Consider the following 22,233-nt stretch of genomic DNA (forward strand, 5'->3'; position numbering starts at 1 on the left):
TAGCACCCTCATATACTTGTGTAGCTCCAAATGACAGCAGGGTGCAACTTTATGACAACAGCTATTCACGTGTAACTGACAGCCTAATTTGATTTGTATTATTCATATGCATTACAACACACAACATGGCACAAGTGCACATTCAGGGTGACGATGACACTTAGCAAAAATACCTTTTCACCTGTAAACTCAGCAAATCACTTCCTTTGAAAATTAGCAAACTATAATGAAGTTTCCACCCTATGTCACTGTTTAAAGCAGAACCATCTTTCATTTCCTAAATAGATGATGATTTGGTTTATTAATTTATTTTATTTTTTGTTTGATTTCTTTTATGCTGGTTAGCTATACTAATGCATACAGCCCAGAGATCTTGTGCAAAAAGTTTTAAGTCTGAAATTCCATTAACATTGTTATAAGATCCAGAAAGTAACTCACTTAATTGCTTCAGTGATACAGCAATGCCCATTACCAGCATTTTTTAAATCCAGAGCAAGTGAGGTAGCATGGGATAACATAAATACAAGAATTAAAGAATAATCCAAAATCATGTGCCTTGGAGTATTAAAATGGTGAGAGTTGTCACAGAAAACAACAGTCATGAACCAGCACTGACCCAAGTCAGCTGAGCAGAGCACCACATCAACAAATTCTACAGCTCTGGGTCCTAAGCTGCCCTGTCCACCTCGCCCTGTCCCTCAAAACAAACTGTGCCTGCTCTAGCAGCCACAGCATATTGTGAACCACAGCAGAAAATTAGAAGCCAGCTACATCTATCAGGAAAAGCCACACAGCTTGACAAAAAATAAGTCCATAATATTGCTTATTTTGCTTTCATAACAAAGATTTATCAATTCTATCATGCTGCAACAGCTGTTATAAAATCCTTAACTAATTGCATTCAAGATCTTAAAGGGTCTATAGTACTCCAAGACAGGTTTCACATTATAGGCAAACAAAACAAAGCCAAGAATGTTTTTACAGGGTACTTTTATTAGTGTTAATTTTTTAATTAGCATTGAATGACAAATACTTCCTTTAAGCATCTATTACACTTGTCATGAAAGTTGACTCAAGAAATTTTTACTTATGACCCCAAGTGATAGACCTTTCAAAACTTTCCTGCTTTCTGGATCTATGATAAAGTGTTAACAGGTTCTGTGATAAAGTTAACATGCAACTATGCTTTTTATAAACAGGTACCATAAAAAGATTCTCTGCTTACCTTAACATGATCAAAAACCCATATGTCAAGCTTGGCTGCATCTTCTGCTCCGAAGTCTTCACTTTCTGCTGCATAACAAAATGTATAAACATGATCTCCAGTAGCACCTGCCAAAACAATATAGATGGCATATGAGATACAAGATTTTTCCTTTCTCATAGTCAAAAATACCTTCATGCACAGGAGTAGAAACCTACCAAAAATTATGATCCTGAAAGAAGTCAAAGAAATTTTATCTTTATTTTAAATTTTCCCATAACTAATCCTTTTTGGAAGCCTGGATAACATTTTACCTCATTAGCTTATCAGCACCTCAGAGGAATGAGAAACAATGTTATCCAGTATGCTCAGGCAAGGAAATAAAATGTGGAAAAGTAGATAGGAGAAAACCAAATCCCAGTTTAAGCAAATTAAACAGAATTTGGTTTTGAAAAAAGAATTTGATGGAGAAACTTCTAACCAAAGAAGATACATATTCATAGTCTTATCTGAACACATGTTTTGGGGGCAGGCTGTTTAAGAAAAATATGCTCAGCTTTTGGTAGTTCAACTGAATCATACAAGATAATGCCTTATCTATGAGGTCTCTTCCACAGGGAAACATATCACATATAACAAAGGCATCAGGAGGGTTAGTATATTTCAATTCCAGCTACCAAAGGCCCAGTGGACAACTTCAGGGGGACAATATTCAAAGTCTGCATCTTTAAGTGAAGCATCCAAAACAGAAAAGGGAGAACTACTCGACTATGTTCAGTCACAAAGTACAGCACAAGGGCCACTGATGTGCAAACACAGCACCTGGACAAGGCAACTCCATTCTCTCCTCACTGTCAAGGGAGCAAAGCAGAGAAGGGAGGGGGTGGGGGGAAGACAAAGACTGGCAAGAAATTAAACTTCAGAAATCCTGAACAGATTTGAAGCTAGGTGAAGTTTAATTAAACAATCCCATCAATAGCAGAGCTGTTACAGCTCAGGGGTGCCATTGATACTATGACTATATAAACTCCCAGAGTGGAAAATGTTCTTCAATCAGCTGATGACCAGAGAGAATACATCTGATCTGCTGTATGTCACAATTATATAATGCAGTTGTGTAAGCTTCCAGGCTTGTGAATGAACTAACATCCCAGGATAAGGCAGCTGCTCAACAAAGATTATGTGGAAACCCACACAGGGGGATGCAGGTATTTCAGGCCAAGAAGATGAAAGCTGGCACAGATTTTGTGATGCAGCTCTCCCCTGTGCCTCTGGAGATGTTACTACTACTTATACCACAGAACACTCACTGCAGTTCTCAGTCTAAAAGAAAAGGAAGAAAATACTGACAGGCATTAAAAGTGAATGCAGGAATTCCAATTGGTGGATTAAATGAGTTCAAAAGAAGAAATAAGTCCTGTCCATCACTGCCAGGATGACTGATAGTCTAAGAGGATAGAATGCTGTAGTGTTTTTCCACAGTGTCACACTAAACCTGAGAAGTCCTTCTTTGAGAAGTGCCACAGCAAAGAAGCCAAATGACAGCAGAGTTTGCAGACAAACAAAGGAACACTTACTCATTTCTAATTTCTACCAAAGCAAAATAAAACAAGCCACACAACCCTGCACTGCTATAAAGAGAAATGGTGGCAAAATGTCATACCAGGACAGTTTCGAAAGTACCCGCATGGCTTATAAAATAATTGATTCTTTTCTTCTTTTTTTTTTTTTTAGTAAGAACTTCTACATTCAAAATATTAGAAAATATTATTTTAGTTCTATTGGCTGAGGGGCAGGGGGCCAGGCAACAGTATGCCAATACTTTATTTTTAAGTCTGGGAATGAGGAAGCAAAGATGGGATAGAGAAGTAGAAGAAAGCCAGGGATTAAAACATCTTTTAGTAGGACAGAGCTCTGCTGGGTTTCATGATGCCATTACGCTACAGGAAATAATTGGAGGTACCAGAAACTCCAAAACAAGATACCACCTATTGCTTTTGCTCTCTTCTCTGCCACTGTATCTCACACTCAGCATCAATATTCAAATATTAGTATCAGGGATGCAGTTACCACCCTCTTGCAATAAGATTTAGGTCCCACAGAAAGTGAATGTCTCGCTCTGCTAGTGGGGCAGGTTGTGCCTCTGACAAGTCTGTCATGGGTCAGAGTCCAGAGCATCAGGAGAATTTGCCAGCAAATTTTGCAGGCACAAAAGAGGGCAAAAAATAATGAATATGCAAAGACAGTCAGACACTGAGCAGGACAGAGTGTGGCCATCAGAGAGCTGTCATCAAACACAGCCATGTGATATGAGAAATTCTGCATTGTTTAACAATAAGAGAGAGGTCTGTCTGTCCAGAATAATCCTGGCAATGGTTTGTCCTAGTTATTCCCATGATCTTGATGACACCTTTCTTCATACTCAAGGTAAAACAATGATCCTAACCTTTCTGGAAGCTTCCAAAAAAGAGAAGGGGAACCCATGAAACAAAGGGCAATCTGGATGCAACAAATTAGTATCTACTTCCCCTTAGAGAAGCAACAGTCTCAGCTCCTTTTTCAGCGTGACACTGTAATATACTCCAACCCCACACCACGGACAGACCAGGACAGGGCTGGACTTTTCAGGTCAAACCTCAAATCCTGGCAAGTCTAGAAGAGAAACTCAAAATTTTAAGGAAACAAAATAGGTATTTTCAAACCCTGTTATTGTTAGATAATTTCAAGGTTATAATCTAAAAACATCATAGAAAATAAGGTTAAAATTAGCACAGTGACTTTGTATATCTTAAGTGAGTTTAACTATTAGAAACAAATAGCTTTTAACCCTACTCAAGATACAAAGGTACTTCAGACATTTTCTCAGGCTGAAATACTAATCACACAGTCATTAAAACTTTGCCAAATTTCGATTTCATGTATATCTATTTTCATATTTTAAAAAAATCTGTGAGCATTTTTTCATTCCTTATAGAATTCTCAACCATTTTCTTGAAATATATATTTTATTACAAGAAAAGTACCTAGAGAAAATAGATAATGACAGGAAACAAAGGATTTTTCTATCCTTCCTAAAAAGCAGGAGGTGTCATACAGTCTTTATGCATCATCCAATGCAAGTGGTGAAACAGTAAAATTTGGAACATATTGGTATGATAAAATATCCACAAGAAGAGTCCTGTGGCCACACTAATTTGCAATATGAAAAGAAAGGGGCACTTTGTTCAATTTCTCTCCATCTCCTTCTTGGCTTTTTTGTAAAAGTAAAGATAAAGAACAAACACTTGATTCCTTTGCCTTCCGTACTATAAAACTTGGCCTTGTTCAAAGAAAGGGAACTATCTTTTTCTAAAGGAAATGAATCTTTCTATCATGAGAAATCATGATTCATGTTCTGACACAGCATGTACTTCTTGGATACATTAAACTTCACCATCTTCAGGGATTTTCTTCCCCTCTGCAAAAAGAAGCTGCATTGTTGATACCACTCAGAACAAGCCATATAGAAAGTATTATCCTTGCACATCTATCCAGATAACATCAAAGCTGCTCACAAGTCCTCTGCTTATCATCTTGCTCAAACAAAACCAGTAGAAGGACACGGCTCTGGGAAATTCTTGAATTCCCCAAATATTTTCCCAAGAACATATCCCTAAAAACACAAACAATATGTGCAAGGGCAACTACCTTCCCCTCTCCCCACCACCATCACACTATTTCCAAATACAAGCTGTAATCTGAGGTCATGGGAAATTATCAGGAGATATTTTTACAGCTCATCATAAATTTATGAGGCTTAAGCAAAGAGCAGAAAAGAGGGGCGTGGGGGGAATGTCAGGATGTGAGGGGGAAGAGACATGAGTTCAGAAAAAGTTCAAGAATCACAATGAGAAATATGATGTATACTTTCTCTAAACCAATATTACATTCCACTCCTATCCTGCTATCCCATTCTTCTTATACCAATGCCTAGATCAGAACAGCAGCACATGCCCTCAGCTTGCCCCCTTTTCACTTGAGTCTGTTTATTCTGAGATTATGTGAAAGGGTGCATATGTACTTATTCTTCCAAGAAAATAACACTATTAAACTTGGAGAACCTTTAAATGTTTGAAGCGTTACTCAGTAATCTCTGCAAGCTCAAACACCAACTGCACTGGGCTGACAAGACTTTAACACATACATAGCACAGGCAAAAGACCTCAGCTTCAAGAATAGCATCAGGAAGTTCTTGCTTGCATACAAGTCTTCGCTTTACAGATTAATGTTCTGAGTAGAAGCAAGATAACCCACAATAACCAACTTCTTCAGCTCCGACACTGAAAAAACATGGCTGCAGTTCTACCTCCCAGCTCACTGGAAGCTGCAGGCTTGAAGAAAAATCTCAGCTGCAGGCTTGCAAAACAAGAGTTCTAAACCTCACCAAAGAAAAAAATACTATGTCCTTATAACTAAAGGTGTGTTCTTTTAATGTATTCACAGAATTACCTAAGGTCTATTTAAATAAATGAGTAATAAACAGTGATAGCCTCATCAAAAGCCTGATTCTTTTCCTCCACCCCATCTTCATTTCACAAATTAGAAATTGAGTATACTGAAATACACAAACTGAACATACTTTTTTCACCTTCTGCTCTAACTCAAAAATGCTAAGTGTCTATATTTTACTACCTGATAACTATGTGTTATAAGATTCATAAAATTAAATCTTACCTTTTGCAAACATTGGCAAAATATCTGGGCTTCCCCAGCTCCAGGTATATTTACTTTCATTGAAAACAGAGTCAAATTCCACTGGATTCTCCTTCCATCCTGTTAAACAAACACACCTGCATTTAAATGGCATTGCCAGAAGATCTCATTGACTGCAAAAATTGATAGCCCATGCAAAATGTTGTGGGGTTTTTTTAAAGTTTCCCCTAAATTATTTCACAATGAACTCCAATTTGTGTATCTTGATTTTAATTCAATTTAAACATCAATTATAATTACTCCCCCATTCATTATGAAGTGAGCTGAAAACCCAGGTTAATCTCATTATGCAGAGTTTAAAACAGGCAAAGCACACAGCTGGTTTGCCTTCTAAACAGGTAACAGTTCCCTGAATTCTGCATCTCCTATTGCTTGAACTCAGTTTTTGGCATTTCAGGCAATAAGAGACACACTTATATACTTCCAGAAGTCATGTTGTACTTCCTTACAATAAAATCTTCAAGATTTTCTGTTTCCATGAAGACACTTCACAAAAATATGGAATTGCTCTTAACTAGGTATCCCTGCCAATCCAGCATTTGTAGTGACTGTCAGAAGGAAGAACCTTTTAATCAGGAACATGGACCAGATCAAGTAATTCCTCTAACCTCCCCTGTCCAAAACCAACATACATAACTAATGGTCAGGCCTGGAAAGCTGGGGGTAGGTAGTGGAGCACACAAAAGATATAGACATAGCAAAGGGTTGTTCTGCATAAATGAGCCCCAAACACTCAGTAAAAGCTCTGGACAAAACACGGGCTTGAGGCTTTTACTTAATTTTGCTCCTGATTCTCCAATTCAAGCTCGCAATAGTTCAGCTGAGATACTGCAGTTCATTTCTTGTTTGCAACATCTACATATCCTAGTACATCCCAAATGACAATTGAAAACTCTGTTACATGAAGAGGTGAATCCATAAGATACTTCTGCTTTTAGGTTCAGGCTGCCAAATGCAACCATATTAAAAAATATTCATTTATCTAAGCTATTTTCCTAGCCATCAATATTAGGAGCAGAAAATCCATCCAAAATTACTGTTTTCCATATCATCTTGGCATATAAACTACAACACAGGCATTTATCAATAATCATACAGAAATCCAGCACATGACTGAAACACTGTACTTTGGAGGACAACATTCAAAACTTTAGGACCAGCCTACCTTTAGCAACTGCACTGACATCTTCATAAAATCCAGCAATAAGTGCAACGTGCCCCGGCCTGGATTCTGTTGGGACTCGGGTGTGAGAGATTCCCCAGCTGCCATTATTCTCTAGAATACCCCTGAAAAAAGGATTCAAGGCAGTTAACATTCATGACTTGTCAAAGTACAACAAATTGCAGATAAAAAGACTGACAGGTAGATGTGATGCAGGAAATGCAAAAAAAGCCCCAAATCCAAACTAAAGCAGATTTTCACTACCACCTGCTGTGCAGTAAAACAAGCAGAACATTAACCTGCAAGTAGTTCTATATTGCAACACCACAAAGAGAACATTAGTATTGTGGCCCATCAGCACTGCAAACAGATGAATTCACCTGGTGTTCTAATACACTTTAAATTAACATACTATTTTTTTTTCTGCTGCTTTCCTCTTTAGCTTTTCCCCCCCAACAGACTGTTTCTGCCTGGTGTTACTCTTCTTTTTTCTTTCCATTTAGCCTGAAAGTGTCTAGTTCAACCTTATCTTACTCTTTAAATACACCCAATTATAATTAGCTCCTGTGACCATGTCTGCCTTTATCTGTGCTGAATCTTGAAAGCAACATTAAGAGAATTTGAACCCCACATAAATCTAAGGTGCAAATAATCTTGGCAATAAGAAGAAAATTTAAGTAAACCTTGCATCTTTTGCAATTACACTGAAGTGAAGGAGAATGCATTCTCACACATGCACAGAAACACATCAAATGTTTAGGGCTTATGCACATACAGTAAATAGTTACAACAGATAAAAAGCAAAGAAAACAGAGGAAAAAGCCAAAGCGTAAGAAACAGCCTCATAAACTATTCTCATCTGACAAAGATCTGAACAGCTGGAGCCTGTCAGGAAGAAAGAGGCAAGTGTTATCATATACTGTTTTCTTGTCTCCATCTTCTGGAAGAACAGGAAGATTCACTGCTCACTGTCAGAGCATGGGAAAAAAGAAAACATAACAGGATATATCTTTTACTGATTTTTAGGAAAAAACAGCAAAATCTTCTGAAAAAATTCAAAGTAGTTTTTAACAGTCAAGTTACCAGGAAATTAAAATTTTGTTGTTCATGATATAAGCTACCAAATTTGCTATATTTATGTGTTTTAGTCCAAGTAAATTCTAAGTTTGTGCCTTTAAGCCCCCTAAAATTTCAGGCTGCACTCGCAGCTTTCAGCATTCACCATTTGTTTGTTGGGTTTTTTTTAAACTCATCTTAGACCTCACATCCTCAGACTTACTTGAAAGCTCACAGAACTACTTGGAATAGCCCAAATACTACAGTGAGGAATATAAAGGTATATAGAGACATAGCTCTCTAATATGTTATTCCTATTCTCATCTCAGGAGATGATGCAAGTTGTACTGAAAAAAGTAATTAGAAAAAAGGATTTATGTATTAGTCAAAGTGGTTTCCTATTTTTCAAACTACAGACTGATTGGGATGTATTGCACTAACATTCACTAAGGATTTAAAACAAAAATAAAACACGTGCAGCTCTCCTCAAACTTACATTGTAACAAGTAGAAAATTGATTTAATTAGAATTTTGATTGAATTGGAAAGTAATTCTTTACCTTTGCTTGTCAACAATACAATGAATTCAGGATATGAAGCCAACAATAACATACCAGGCAGAAAAAAATGACATATAAATTTGTGATTTACCTACTCAAAATTCATTTAGATACTCTGAATGACTTTAATGACTTTCACTCAGAAGAACCATTGAAAAAAATTAATTTCCATGACAGCATAAACATTAGCTACCCATAATAATAATGGTAAGTATTAATATGATACAGTAATATGGCTGATACATGACAGACAAGGAAGAAAACATCTTCCTTGAAATCACCATTGCAGCAATTCCGATCACTTACAGGCCCTCACAGCTATGACAACACTGCTGAAAATCAGATTTTTCATTAATAGTGTGGAAGACTAGGTACTTGGCATACATGTATTATCCAACAATCTGCTTCAAGCCTAATGGATATTTATTTTTATTTCCATGTACCTACTAAAACTTTCCTTCTTTTAATAGCACATTGCTACAAGAATGGCTCTTACTAATTTAAAGACAATCTTTCCACATTAACAATGCAGTAGTTCCCCAGGTACTCCACTTGGATAAGACTAATAATCTGGCTGTTATGTTGCCCACTACTATAAAGTGGGTAAGGGACTGAACATTTGGAACTTAAGAATGAACATGCAAAAAAGTAAAATTTATATTAAATTGCATATACCTTGAGTTAATATTATTGAAAAAGGAATGCTCAGACAGCAACAACTTCACAGAATAAAAAAGGAAACACTTCCAGAAACTAACACATGATCTTGTCAGCCTGTTTACAAAGTTAACTTATGGAAGTTGCGTAGCTCAAAGATTCAGGGAGAAAACACTGAACCTGTTGCTTCAAAATTGTGGCAGCTCATGTAATAGACCTGAAGATGTGCTCTGGGCTGCCTGATCCTCCACATTTCAAAAGGCACAGCATGCTGCATGTTTTCTTCTTTTCATCATCATATACAACATATACAACATATGTACATATACAACATATACACTCACACACACACACGTACTTCTATGCAGAATGAGAGATGAAAGAAATACAGATGGCATTTCACACCTCTACTGGCATTTTCTCCCACTCAGCAACCTACCAGCATCTTTGCTTGTTACAAGGCAGTTCTTCCATTCACCCATGTATTTTCAGCACCAGTGACAATGCTTTACTTCTACAGATTTTGAAATAGAAAGTCCCTAACTCCACTATCATGGTCAAGCAGAGAAAGCAAAAGTGACAATTTTCCAGCAGTAGACAAGCTAGTACACAATTTAAATTTTTCTATATAGGCATGATAATCCTGAGTGGCTAAAACCTCGAATCACTTAGTAAAAAAAAAAAAAAATACCCATTATAACTTTTTCCTAGCCACTACTCACCCCTGCTCCTAGTGATAGGGCCATTACAGCATTCACACCTTGATGGTGTTGGTTGGTGGTCCAAAAGACCAACAGTTTTACTGCTAAGAAAAGAAACTGCTCTGGGGTAGTGTGTAGTCCACTGCTAGAAGACAACATGGTAAACTCACACTGATGTAGCAGACACCTGCCAGTGGCAGACAGCACCTTACAAAAACAGTAACAGCAGCAGAAGTAGGTACAAGTAAGCCCATATGGGCTGGCAAGCAATGTAGCAAGGACTCCTCATATTTCTGTACTACTTTTGCAGCAGTGGACTGCAAAAGCCCTAAGAGCTTCAAATGACTGATTATTTAGATTTGCTCTGATATTCAAGCCTGACCAATTCAATGATCACACAAAAGTAGTCTTATTTAATATCATCTCTTTCTTCAATCTAGGAAATTAATTGTCTTATTGTCAAATAATTACCTTGACATAAGGAGACAGGAAAGGTCTCTGTCTGTTAACAAAAATTAGTTCTAAGCACACAAGGATATGACTTTAAACACCTTTTTAGAAGGACTAGTTTTTCACAGCCTTAAACTAAATCATTCCTTTAAGCAATTAGACACACACTGTAGAGAGTACAAGGGAGGCAGCAGGGTCATGCACACAGGAAGGGTGGAATGAAGAGGAAGTGGCAGCCTGCTGCTAGATCTATTCAGGACATCTCTTTTAATCCCTCCTTAAAAAGTTTTGTCAGTAGCTTAGAATTAGAAGACAAGCACATTAATATACTACTACTCTTAAACTGCTCATCCAGGAAGAAGTTTAAATTAGTGACTGCCAGCCTTCAGAATTGATACCATGCTGATGTGAATGGAGAAAGTTCACTCCCCTCTCAGTTACTGGCTATCTGTATTGTTCAGGGGACAATATGGACTCAATTTACACTGTCCTAGTTTTAGTAGCTTTCCTGACAAGGGACACCAACCCAAGCCTACATATTTCTGCACAGTGTAACTCTGCAAAGTTGGTTACTTCGAGGGCAGAAGGAAGGCAGTAGTCAAGCCACCACAATTCTCAACATTGCATAGAGCTGAACCCAGAAGCAAAACCTTGTAGGTCAGTAGAGTTTTGGGCTTACCGTAGGTAAGGTGCCCGGGGCGTGCCATTGCTGTCCAATTCATACAAAGAATCTGCTCGCAGCCCATCAGCAACAAAAAGCACAAGGCGCTTTGCCGGAGGGGGCAGTGGAGTCTGCTGAGGAGTCATTCCATGGACGAGGGGAGAGCTGAAGTAGATGTCAAAAATGGAGACCAGGAACACACAATGCACAAGGAGCCCCGCAAGAATGAAGATTGGTATACCCATGGCAGCAGCCAGCTGGCAAAGGCAAAGTACAACACTAAGAGAGAGTAAGAAAAATAAAGTTAGGCAGATGAGACTTATCAGAATCAATATTTATTTCATTTGCTATGGAATGGGAGCAACAACCACAGACATCCCCAGAATGCATAATCAATTCCGGCTTCCAACAAGCTTTTTTCCCTAGAAGTCCTGGTCAGAGTCACTGCATGACTAATTCAGACTTTCGATAACCATTGTGTCTCAGCAACTCATCTCTGGTGTTCAGGGGTTTGTTAGATGGCTCCAAAAGAGACCACTGAATCAATCCAGTTGCTTTGTGAGCTACATTTATGACAGAAGACTCAGACAACGCAATGTCTCCATGAACATACTACCCTCTACTGGCTGGCTGCATGACAGAGTTGAAGTCTGCTCAGGCAAATACAAGCCAGACAGCTAAGAGAAAACCATCCTATAATAAACAACCATTCAACACTGCTTTTTTTTTCCTCCAAGTTTGCCATCAAATCTGGGCTCATTATACTCTGTCTAGAAACCAAAACCTTGTTTTAAAAGAACAAAGATGCTGTGCTGACCACAGAATGCTATTCCTCTTCTAAAACAAGTGGCAAAAGCACAATAGTTGAAGAATTATGTTTCAGGAATTATTATATTCCCTTTTTGAGTGGATTTTTCCCTCTCTGTCATCCTCTGATGTCATATTAGAGATACAAATATGCTTAATAACAGGTACACTAGAAAATGTCCATGTTTGTCAAACATGCTGTGGGGTTCATGCAATGCATCCTAAGTAAATATATAATTGTTTAAGTAAAGTAGGAAGTAAATATGAATATTGGCTGAGGTAAATGTAGGACCTCAGCCTGAATGAGGCCCAGTTCTGACAAAGGACTATTAGTGCTGTCCAAGCTGCTTGGTAATTTAAATATTAGCCAATTATCCACCTTACCCAAACATCAGCTCCATTCACCAATTAAGAAACAGATGCTTTAACAGCCTGGAAGGTTCAGACTACCTATGTAAATACACATCTCTCTCTAAAAGAAACAGTTTGTTTAAGAATCTAGTTAGAGCTTCTAAATGACAATGTATCTATTAAGTTTATAGTTTTACTTTCAGAATTCCAGTAGCTGAACAGACACAGGCAGCCACCATATGGTAAATCTACCACTCTTAGCAAATAAGCATAAAAGGCTTCACTACCACATAACCTTAGCTCAGATCAAAACTCTGAAAGATGTTTTTTAAAACAAAAACTTACAAGGTCATGAAAAACAGAGATAAAAAAGAAACACGCCAAAAAATATTTAAAAGATAACACACAATATTACTTATTAACCCAAAGAAACTTCAGATCTCCATTCAATTTAAACATAATTTCCAATTCCAACCATTTTCCTTACTGAAACACAGATGCAACAACTCTAAATCTCATCTGAAACATTGTTATAGCAATGTCTCATTTGAGCTATATGGAGAGAAAATTAAATAAAAAATTGAGATAAGGAAATACTCAAACACTTCAAAGAGATACGTAGTAGTCACATTAAAATGAACAAAAACTTTTTGTTAATCAGGAACTTACAAGCTTTTAGGTCTACAAGTCAGATTCCAAGACATTTGGAATATCTGTAAATATCAGTTTGTTTATTTTTTATTTTTAAGTATTCAGAGTTCCTGCATCTATTTAAATACATGAAATTACAATCACAGAAATACCACTAAGTTCAGTGCCAGAGCTCATTTTAGTAGATCAGTTTTATTTTACACAGGGCTTTTTCTTTTGATGCAGTTGTGCTTGATAAGAGAATATGAACTACTCATGCCTTAAACTGATGAGACTAAACACTCTACTAAAGAAAGCAGTTACTTCTACTTGTTGCATACTCCCAGTGCTACAATTCTATAGCTTAACATATTCTATGTTCTTCTAATTAAAGTATTAGTAACCTAATCTGTCTTCTGCACTAGCTAATTCCCTTTGCTTTAAACTCTCCCCAGGCCTCAGTCTTTGCAAACAGAAAAGAAGAGTTCAATCAACACAATTCAAATGTAATGCTTAGACTATAGTATCTATAGAATTAGCAAGAAAAGAAAAAAAGAAAAGGAAAATTTCTTTTGTAACCACAGTTTGATTGCATCACACTAAATGATTTATCTGGGCCCAACATATCCTACTGCTCAACACTATCACATGGTTTCCAGACAGGCAGCTCCTAAAGCACCTGCTCCTGCCACATCCCTCACAGCCATTCCTTCTACCTCTACTTTAGCTTACACTGCTCCTTGAATGCAGGACTTTGTCTATCATCACTGAGACACAACGTTGTGATAAATATTCTGTCCTCAAGCTTACAAATACTTTCCCACAGGTACAGAGGCTTTGGAAAGCTCCTAATTGCACTCAGTTGAGTGCAAATTTCTCTACAGAGCCTGGTGCTCAACTGTTCAAGACAGCTCGAAAGGCATGGAAACAATAAGGATAACAATTTCAATAACAATTTCTTCCTCACAAGGAAAAAATAACCAGTGCATTAAGCACTAGCTTATAAGAAAAAGCAAAAGGCACAGCCTGTTGAGAGAAGAAAAATAGAAATGCATTAAGCATACACACTTTTGAGGATGAGAAGCCATATCTAAGTATTTACGACTAGTGCAAAAACATCTCTGCCCTCAGGTGCCTGGCTATCCAAAATGTGGATAAACTGTTACTTGAAAATACTTAAATCTTTCTGTGAAGAAAACTTGAGCCAAAGTTATCTCAATATTTTTGTGTCCTGTGATATTTTCTCAGGCAATCCCTTCATGCAGTACCTTCCACAGTCCTTGTTTTCACAGGACAAAACACATTTGCTCAAATTCTGACCGCATTACTCTACTTTCTTCTGTTAAGTCATTGCCCATCACACCAAGAGGAAGGAAAGACAGACACTCTGAGTCTTGTAGATAAGAAAAGCATGTTACAACTTATTTGCTACATGTCATTTCTTACTGCCCACACAAACACATTACTTGTTACAATTGAATCTTAACACAGCTCAGTCAAATCACCGCCTCTATAGACTCAGCTGAACTAGTAAGCGATATATCAGACTCCAATTTATTCTTTTCTCTACATTTTCCCCCTTCTGTCACCATCTCCTCAACTATACAGAGCCAATAATGACACTGTCCAATCCCCCGTATACCAGACTTTAAACTATACCAATAAAATATTTTTGTTCAAATTTGGAATCAAAGTCACAAAGCTGGTGTGGTCTCTTAAACAATGACCATTTTCAGATCTTTAACCCTTGACCCTGACTTGTGAAAACTGGTAGGATGTGTTTTATTAGACACTGTCAGGCTGACATTCTTTCCCCAAAAGTGTCCCATAAAGCTTTTAATATGAAGAATTTGTCTACAAAATCTCCAAGCAGGTTAAGATGAAAAAACAGTGACAGGAAAACATTCTTGTTTTATTCAAGAATGCAGAAATCTGAGGGAATCTGCTACTTTTGGTGGTACAAAAAATAATTAAACAGTCCATATTAAGATGAAAAAAATATACAGTATCACAGTGATGTTTGAAGAAGACTAGCTGGTAGAGTATTGCTGAATGATTTAGAATTCAAGAAACATGCAACAGGATTTGTAGATACCTCCTGAGACCAGGCATAGGTTCTCCAAATGCTGTTACCCAGTGAAATAATTGACAACAAGATCACTCAGCATTTTCTTGTTGTTGGGTTTTGTTTTTTGCGAGTTCTGAATTTTTAGCTGCATGCATCCTGAGTGAATGTAATGCTGAATTTATACTCCATATTTTGCCTCCACTTGGCTAACAAGCAGTACTGAAGGGTGGTGGTCTTGTTTTCTCTTTCATGCCTCAAAATAGTAATTGTTTCTTAATGAAGTGTTCTTCTTCTCTTTATCACTGCTATCCAGTTGTCAGTATTGTTCTCAGGGTTTTTTTCCTTGGGAAACTTGTGGATACAATTTCCCGTGTTTAAGGATAATTGAGAGAAAATTGCGTAAGTTGACACTGGGGTGACTGATTTGCAGTGTGTTCAAGTATTGGAACACTTGATGTTTCATTGGTACTTTGTAGGCCATAGTGAAATTTCTCCCTGAAAAATTCTGGCAAAAGAGACTTTTCTTGGCAGGCAGAGTAATTTTGATTATCAAGTGATGCTAAAAAGAAAATTAAGTATTCTTTTAGCTCTTTGCCTCAGGTTTGGATGTGCTTTACTGAACCACATTTAAAATTTAAAACAGTTGTCATTTGTTATTATAATCCTTAAAATGCTCAGTGAAGATGTTGAACATAAAATAATTTTAAACAGATGGTTTGAATTACAAAAGCCACTTCAGTGCCAGAGGAAGTGGAAATACTGTAGTTGCAGTTTAATTGTCTGGCAGAGTATGCTATACTTCAATAGAGAAAGAAAATGAAAATTTATCATTTTCACCCTTCATACATGATGAAGTTAAGATGAGGATTTGGGGTCTCCTATGTTTAAGTAGTGGGTGAAGACATGCAAGTTACTCAGAATTGGCTGGAACATCTCTTATATAAATTACAGCCTTGTGCTGTCATTAGGTGTGGGCTGTGACAGCAGGAATGACTTGAGTGCATTTCCTGACCAGTGTAGTTCTTCAAAAGTCTAAATTAGCAAAAGAATAGGGTAGGGATTGCTAGCACCATCTTAGATGTAGAGCTGCCATATCATTTGTACAGTATGAAAAGTACTGTCAGACCACCCAACTTCCATTTGCTCTTTTGCCCTCAGAAAAGGATTTTTTTTATGTGTAGACAAATTGTACAGTCACTACTTTGACAGTTAAATTACACAATACACAACAGTGTCTAATTTAAAAATATTAGCCAGAAGCATAGCAGACATTCTTGTCTATTTTTTCTATACAGATAAGGCCATTCATGCTTATTAAAAATGCATTTCCAATGGATTTTCTTCATTTTAATCAACAGACTTGATGGTATTAGTGAAGCATGGTCCCTCTAAAAGAAATTACTAATGTACCTTGAGCTCCTTGTTTTGACACTTCACTGTCCTTAAGAGAATACTCCTGCCAATCGGGCATATTCCATGCAGTACTTTGTGTATGTTTTATTGCATATTCAGAGAAAGAAAAATATAAAAGGGAAATGTTACATTTCGTATGAAGAACTATACTGTGTTGCAGTACAAGTATGGTTTTCCATGCTTTATAAATAATGCTGAGAGATTTTAACTTCAGAGGCAATGCAACTTAGATGTAAATCACTTGGGAAAAATGAGTGCTGCATTTACTTATGCCAGACTTCCTGTTAATTGTTTAGGGACCTGATCCAGCCTGGTGCTGTGGATGTAGCTCCTATGTCATCAAAAAGAAGGTTTGGAAAAGCCAGTCTTGTCAACAAATTACAGATACTTGAAAAGCTGGGAAAGCTCATGTGAAGAAGGGTTGCACTTGGGTGGCTCATTGCAACTGTCTTGCTCCCCTGCCACCATCACAATCTGGGTGTTTTAGTCTTTGCACTGATGTGGCTGCTGGAGAGGAACTTGTGGCTAATAGCAGGATTTTTTGGTATTGTTTTGATTGGTATGAATACAAAGAAAGAAAGGGTCTCTTAATCCTGTTTGCCACCAGCTGGGAGCTTAACTTTCTCCCTGAGAATTCAGAGTGAGGGGAGAGAACCACCAAAAAACCTTCTCTAATCTGCATGTATCACTTTATTCTGGAAAAGTAATTAATTGCAGTCAGAAGGTCCTTGCTGCTTTTCTTTCTTTAATCTCCAGACTTTAGGGAAGGTGTCTGCTAGTTCTACCTTGCTGTCTCAGATCGATCTCAGCTGTGCATCTTCTCACTCTCTTCTCTGCTCGAGTACAACATCCAAAGAAGTGAGAAGCTCTGAAGTCCCCTGGAGCCCCCTGCATCACCTTGGCACTGCTCATTTTCTATTTGCTCCATGTGAACAACTCACATTTAACAGGCGGCAGTGAGTAGCTTAGTGGATCCCTAGTACTTTCCCTCAGATTCCCTCAGATTTCTGCATTCTTGAATAAAACAAGAATGTTTTCCTGTCACTGTTTTTTTTTTTTCTTAACCTTCTTGGAGATTTTGTAGACAAATTCTTCATATTAAAAGCTTTATGGGACACTTTTGGGGAAAGAACATCAGCCTGACAGTGTCTAATAAAACACATCCTACCAGTTTTCACAAGTCAGGGTCAAGGGACAAGTGGCACTTAAGAGAAGACAAGCACGTGGAAGGCAGCTTGCCACAGCAGTCTTCTGTCCATCTGGAGCCCTCCCTCACAAACCAAGGCTGAAGGCTCCCTGGGGTATTTTTAAAGCCATTTGCAATAAAACTACACAATAAAGCAGAAGTACCAATACAAGCATGACAGTTCTGCCCTTTAACAACAAAAGGAGCAAGGATCATACTTTAAAGTCATACAACAAATATGAATGTAGAACACACAGGGAAAGATGAAAAAAAAACTAACTTTCAGCTGCACTCTTGCAAAATTAGCTTGCAAATGTGTTTTATATATACACACAGAGGAAAAAAAATACCCTTTAACAAAAAAAAAAAACCCGAAACAAATAGTACTTGGCCTATGTTCTACAGAAGCTAGAATGAATAAGGAAGATTTTAAAAAGTTGGCAGAAGTTATTTTGCTTCTATTAAGTCACTTATTAAGTTACTTACTGAGAGCAACCATTACAAAGAAACAAGAAGTATGTCATATAGCAACAAACACATCTGTTGGATCTTATACATAAGCCTCTGAATGCAAATTTACCAAAAGCTTCAGTTTGAAGGAAAAAAAAGACCACAACCTTCCAAGCATAGCGTAATACTTTAATAAAAGGCAGTCAAATAATAAATTTGTAGTTTCTCGCCTTTTCAAAAGTTGTGTTTGTTGTTTTTTTTTTTTGTTTTTTTTTTTTTTAGAAAAAGACTTCGGGTTCAAAAGTACTACTTAGTTATGCTAGCAAGCTGACTAGAATGTGTAGCTGAATACTATTCAACCGGCTAGCATAATCTACGTTATTATATACCTTTACCTTCCGTTCCAAACAAGGCTGGCAGAGGCAGAGGATGGTTAAGCTCCCCAGTGAGAACAAAACTCACCGAAGGCTGAGGTGGGCAGGGAGCAGGAGGGCGAGCCCGGCTCGGAGCAGCGGAGGGCCGGGGCGATGCGCTCCCAGCGCCGGGCTCTCTCCAGGGTCCTGCACCGCGCCCCGCACCACGGCACACCCGGGAACCCAGTATTTGTGCAAGGATACTTTGAGGTCCAGTAAGAAATCCCTACGCAAAGGAATCACCTTCTCTTTCACTCTTCCACCAGCAGCCACGCTTGCAAGCTGTTCACAAAAGAAGCTGAGCTCCCTAAGCTCTGGACTCAAAAAGTCACTGAACTTATCAATTACTGCAGCCTGAAATATTGGCCTTTGCTTTAGAACAAAGTTCTCTGTGTTCCTACGTCGGTCTTGACTAATCAGGTAGTTAACATTTATTAGCATTTATGATATATCAACAAACACCCTCTGAAGAGGCCCTGCGAGCTTGTATTTGTTTTTATTACAAAGCCAAGCCACTTTTCATTTATATAAGACACCTTTATTTTTCAGCTGCTGACTCAGTCTAATAATTAATGGAGACAGAAAATTATTCCTGAAAACAATCACCGTTCTGCTTCTTTGCAATATGAGGAACTGCTGATTTAAAATAAAAACCTCCCAGCACTCAAACCCTTTTGGCAAATGAACAGCAATAGAGTCACTGTAGACAAAAAAAAAGAGCTCAGAAAACAAACCAAAAACTGCTAGGGAGAAACCCACAAACCTGGAGAATACAGATGGGCAACAACTCCCCAGTTGTCATATTTGAGGTGATCTGGGTATCAGTTATTCACTTGTACCCTGCCACCTATAGAAACTTGCTTGTAACTAAAAGCATATTTTCCAAAATACTTGGGACCAGCAAGGCAAATATATTTTATCAAGTGTTTTATACAAAATCAGCTGTCATGGGGGTAGCAGTTAGCAGAACAAGAGGCTTTCAGAGTTAACAAACACTCCAAGAAAAACCAAGCCAGTACATCTGCATAGAGCTGTCCCGTCTGCTCTGCTCCTGCCCACTTATTCCCAAGCCAAATCTCTTCCTTGGGCTGGCACAGCCAGGTGTACAACTGGATAGTTAAGCATTCTAGAGAATGAATTCAATTGAAAATAACCTCAAGGGAAAAAAAAAAAAGGCAGCAGGAAGAAGGAAGAATAAAGATGATTTTGCTGTAGGTTAGTGGGTAGTTCCCTGAATTCCCAACATAAACTTCTGTGTTGGCAGCAGGACAGGATGCCATCTCCTTCTAACAAAAGATCTAACTCAGCATGTTCAAAGCATGTCCTCAGACTCCTTCGCTCTCTGAAGCCTATATCCCACATTAGTCATAATCAGCAGGCCATATAAGGAAAAAATACTGATTTCTTTTGTTCAAAACTGTGCAAATTGAAGAGGAATAACGTGAAGCAGACAGCAAAAGCACAGAGCATCTTTCCTTCCCTACCTCCAGTGTCCCTCACAACAGTGAGGCAGGGTAAGGCACCCATCTGAGAGCCTCTGCAATACCTTTCTGGGCAGCCTACAGCCTACAGGCAACGTGCTCCATCTTGCAGACTGCGGTGAACAAGGCCCAAGTAATTCAATACTCAAGTGTTTGCAGTGTAGAAAAAGGTCACATCTTTGATTCACAATTTATATTTCTTCACTCAACTGTAAGAGCAATTTTTCCTTACATATTCATTCTCACAAAGCCATAAATATAAACATAATAAAGCCTGAACAAGTTTTCTAAAATACTCCTTAGGCTCTTAGTGTGTTTGATGTCTTTTTTTGATGGTAGGCTTCCAAATACCCACTGTTTACAGTAACACTTCAAAACAGCAGTTCTGGAGGTAGAAAAACACAGTCAAACTTGAATTTAAAAGAATTTGGGGGGTTGTTTTATTTAATTCAGGTCTTCACCTGATTTCATGGGACATTATCACATTTTTGGTGACACTGAAAATATTTCAGTTCACACTGAAATATTTAGCACTGCTGTACTACCTTTACTTAAAATCCCAATTTAACAAATCCTTATAAAGGAGGGTTCTCTGGACAAAGCTACATCTGAATGTAACATGCAAGTAACCGTTAACTACTGATAGTTACAGGCTGTTCTCATTAAAAAACATTCCCTCGAAACTGGATTATACAGATACAATTTCAGAGACATGGCAGAGGTCTTTAAGCACAAGCTATCAACACTATGCATCTCAATATTTGCATTATTTGTCTCCCACAAAACATAAAAATATTTTAGAGGTTAGACTTAACAAAGCACTAAAATTCATTTTTAAGGCCTAAAAGCAAACATAAAACTCATAATTGCCCTCAAGTTACTTTTGAAAGGAAATAAAAGTCAGCCTTCAATAAACATATATAGACAAAGATTCTTTCAGGCAGCTCGCTTTTAGATGAAAACTTAAGCAAGAGTTGGTAGAACTCCCAGAGCAGCATTATTTTAAAGCAGAAATCAGATTTGCTTCAGATAGCTCTCCATTATTTTTTTCCCTGTGCCCTAATTGGGATCCCAATCAGATTAAAAAAAGCTACCCTATTTCCTTATAGGACCCACTAGAACACATTAAGCCATATACTTCAAGTATTCAGCACAGAAAAAAGCCCCAATATGTACCTAATAGAATTAACTTCTTCGAATGAAATTAACCTTGTGTGTGGGAGCTGAAACAGAAACCCCCTTAAAGCTTGACTTAAATGCTGTGTTCAGTGGCTGTGAGAATGGCTGAGGCTGCACCTGAGCAGTGTTGAAAGAAAGAATACTTTACACACCCATGACCCCACCAAACAACAGACGGAACCTGAAACTGGTCATATGTTTCAGTTCATTAAACTCTCAGGCATTAGCTCGAGATTTAACACTCCTACCAAAATCAACACAGTAAAAGCAAAGCTTTTTCTACTCATTTTTCATCAAGGACCATAAATTTACAAGTTCATGAAACAAAACATGCATAGACTGAAAAATATTGTTTACACCACCCCCTCAAAAAAAAAACTCTTCAGATTTTTTTGTACAAGCCCATGTATTTTGGATTCTCAGCTTTCTGAGATGTATTTAGATATGTTGTTCTTCAGACATAGAACTCATATACTTTAAAAGTTAGAAGGAGACAGCAACTCCAGTAAGAGACAAAGAAGCTTGACGAACAATCTGCCTCTCTTAGAATGATTACTGAATAATTAACTTGCAGCTGTCTGCCTCAAGTAGACCTATATAATGCTCCATTTCCAGAACTCATGCAGCTTTCTGTGCAACACATCCTCTGAGGCACTATTAGGTTTTCTTCTCTGGTTTCTCAGAACAATACCCCTTTGGCACATGAGAAACTCTTTTAAGCATATTGTTTACAAGCACATTTGTCTACCTACACTCTTCAGTTCTGGAAGAGACATTTCAGTGAATATAGCTTTTTCCCAGCCATCTATAAATTATTTTGGAGCAACTGAGTGACATCTGTAAATATTTAATTTCGTTTCACAAACCCGAACAAACCTCTTCGAAAGCACTGAAACAATGGAACGCTTTTACATTGATTTTCGGCGTGGAAGAGTGGGAAAAGCTATTCCTTACTGGAAGTGGGCAGAAATGAGTTTCTGACGCCAAAGGCGGATGCGAGCGCCGGGAGCCCTTCCCAGGCGCTGCAATACCCGCGCACGGCCACCAGAGGCC

The 22,233-nt window shown here is 37.9% G+C and overlaps 1 protein-coding gene across 8 annotated transcripts in view; it reads right to left on the reverse strand.

The window, feature by feature from the left end:
- PIGN (phosphatidylinositol glycan anchor biosynthesis class N) overlaps positions 1–22,233 on the reverse strand; it is a 97,625-nt gene that overhangs the window by 73,056 nt on the left and 2,336 nt on the right. For all 8 annotated transcript variants that reach the window (XR_014952560.1, XM_085571083.1, XM_021552348.3 and 5 more), the window contains exons 2-5: positions 11,221–11,481; positions 7,122–7,243; positions 5,918–6,016; positions 1,226–1,332 (exon numbers count right to left, since the gene is read on the reverse strand). Coding sequence is in view for 7 of the 8 variants with exons in the window: in XM_085571083.1 (XP_085427209.1) it covers positions 1,226–1,332; positions 5,918–6,016; positions 7,122–7,243; positions 11,221–11,447 (555 nt within the window). In the remaining variant the exon portion in view is untranslated. The remainder of the gene's footprint in view (positions 1–1,225; positions 1,333–5,917; positions 6,017–7,121; positions 7,244–11,220; positions 11,482–22,233) is intronic.

The sequence above is a fragment of the Lonchura striata genome, chromosome 2, assembly GCF_050655825.1.
Source record: "Lonchura striata isolate lonStrDom1 chromosome 2, ASM5065582v1, whole genome shotgun sequence".
Lineage (NCBI taxonomy): Eukaryota > Metazoa > Chordata > Aves > Passeriformes > Estrildidae > Lonchura > Lonchura striata.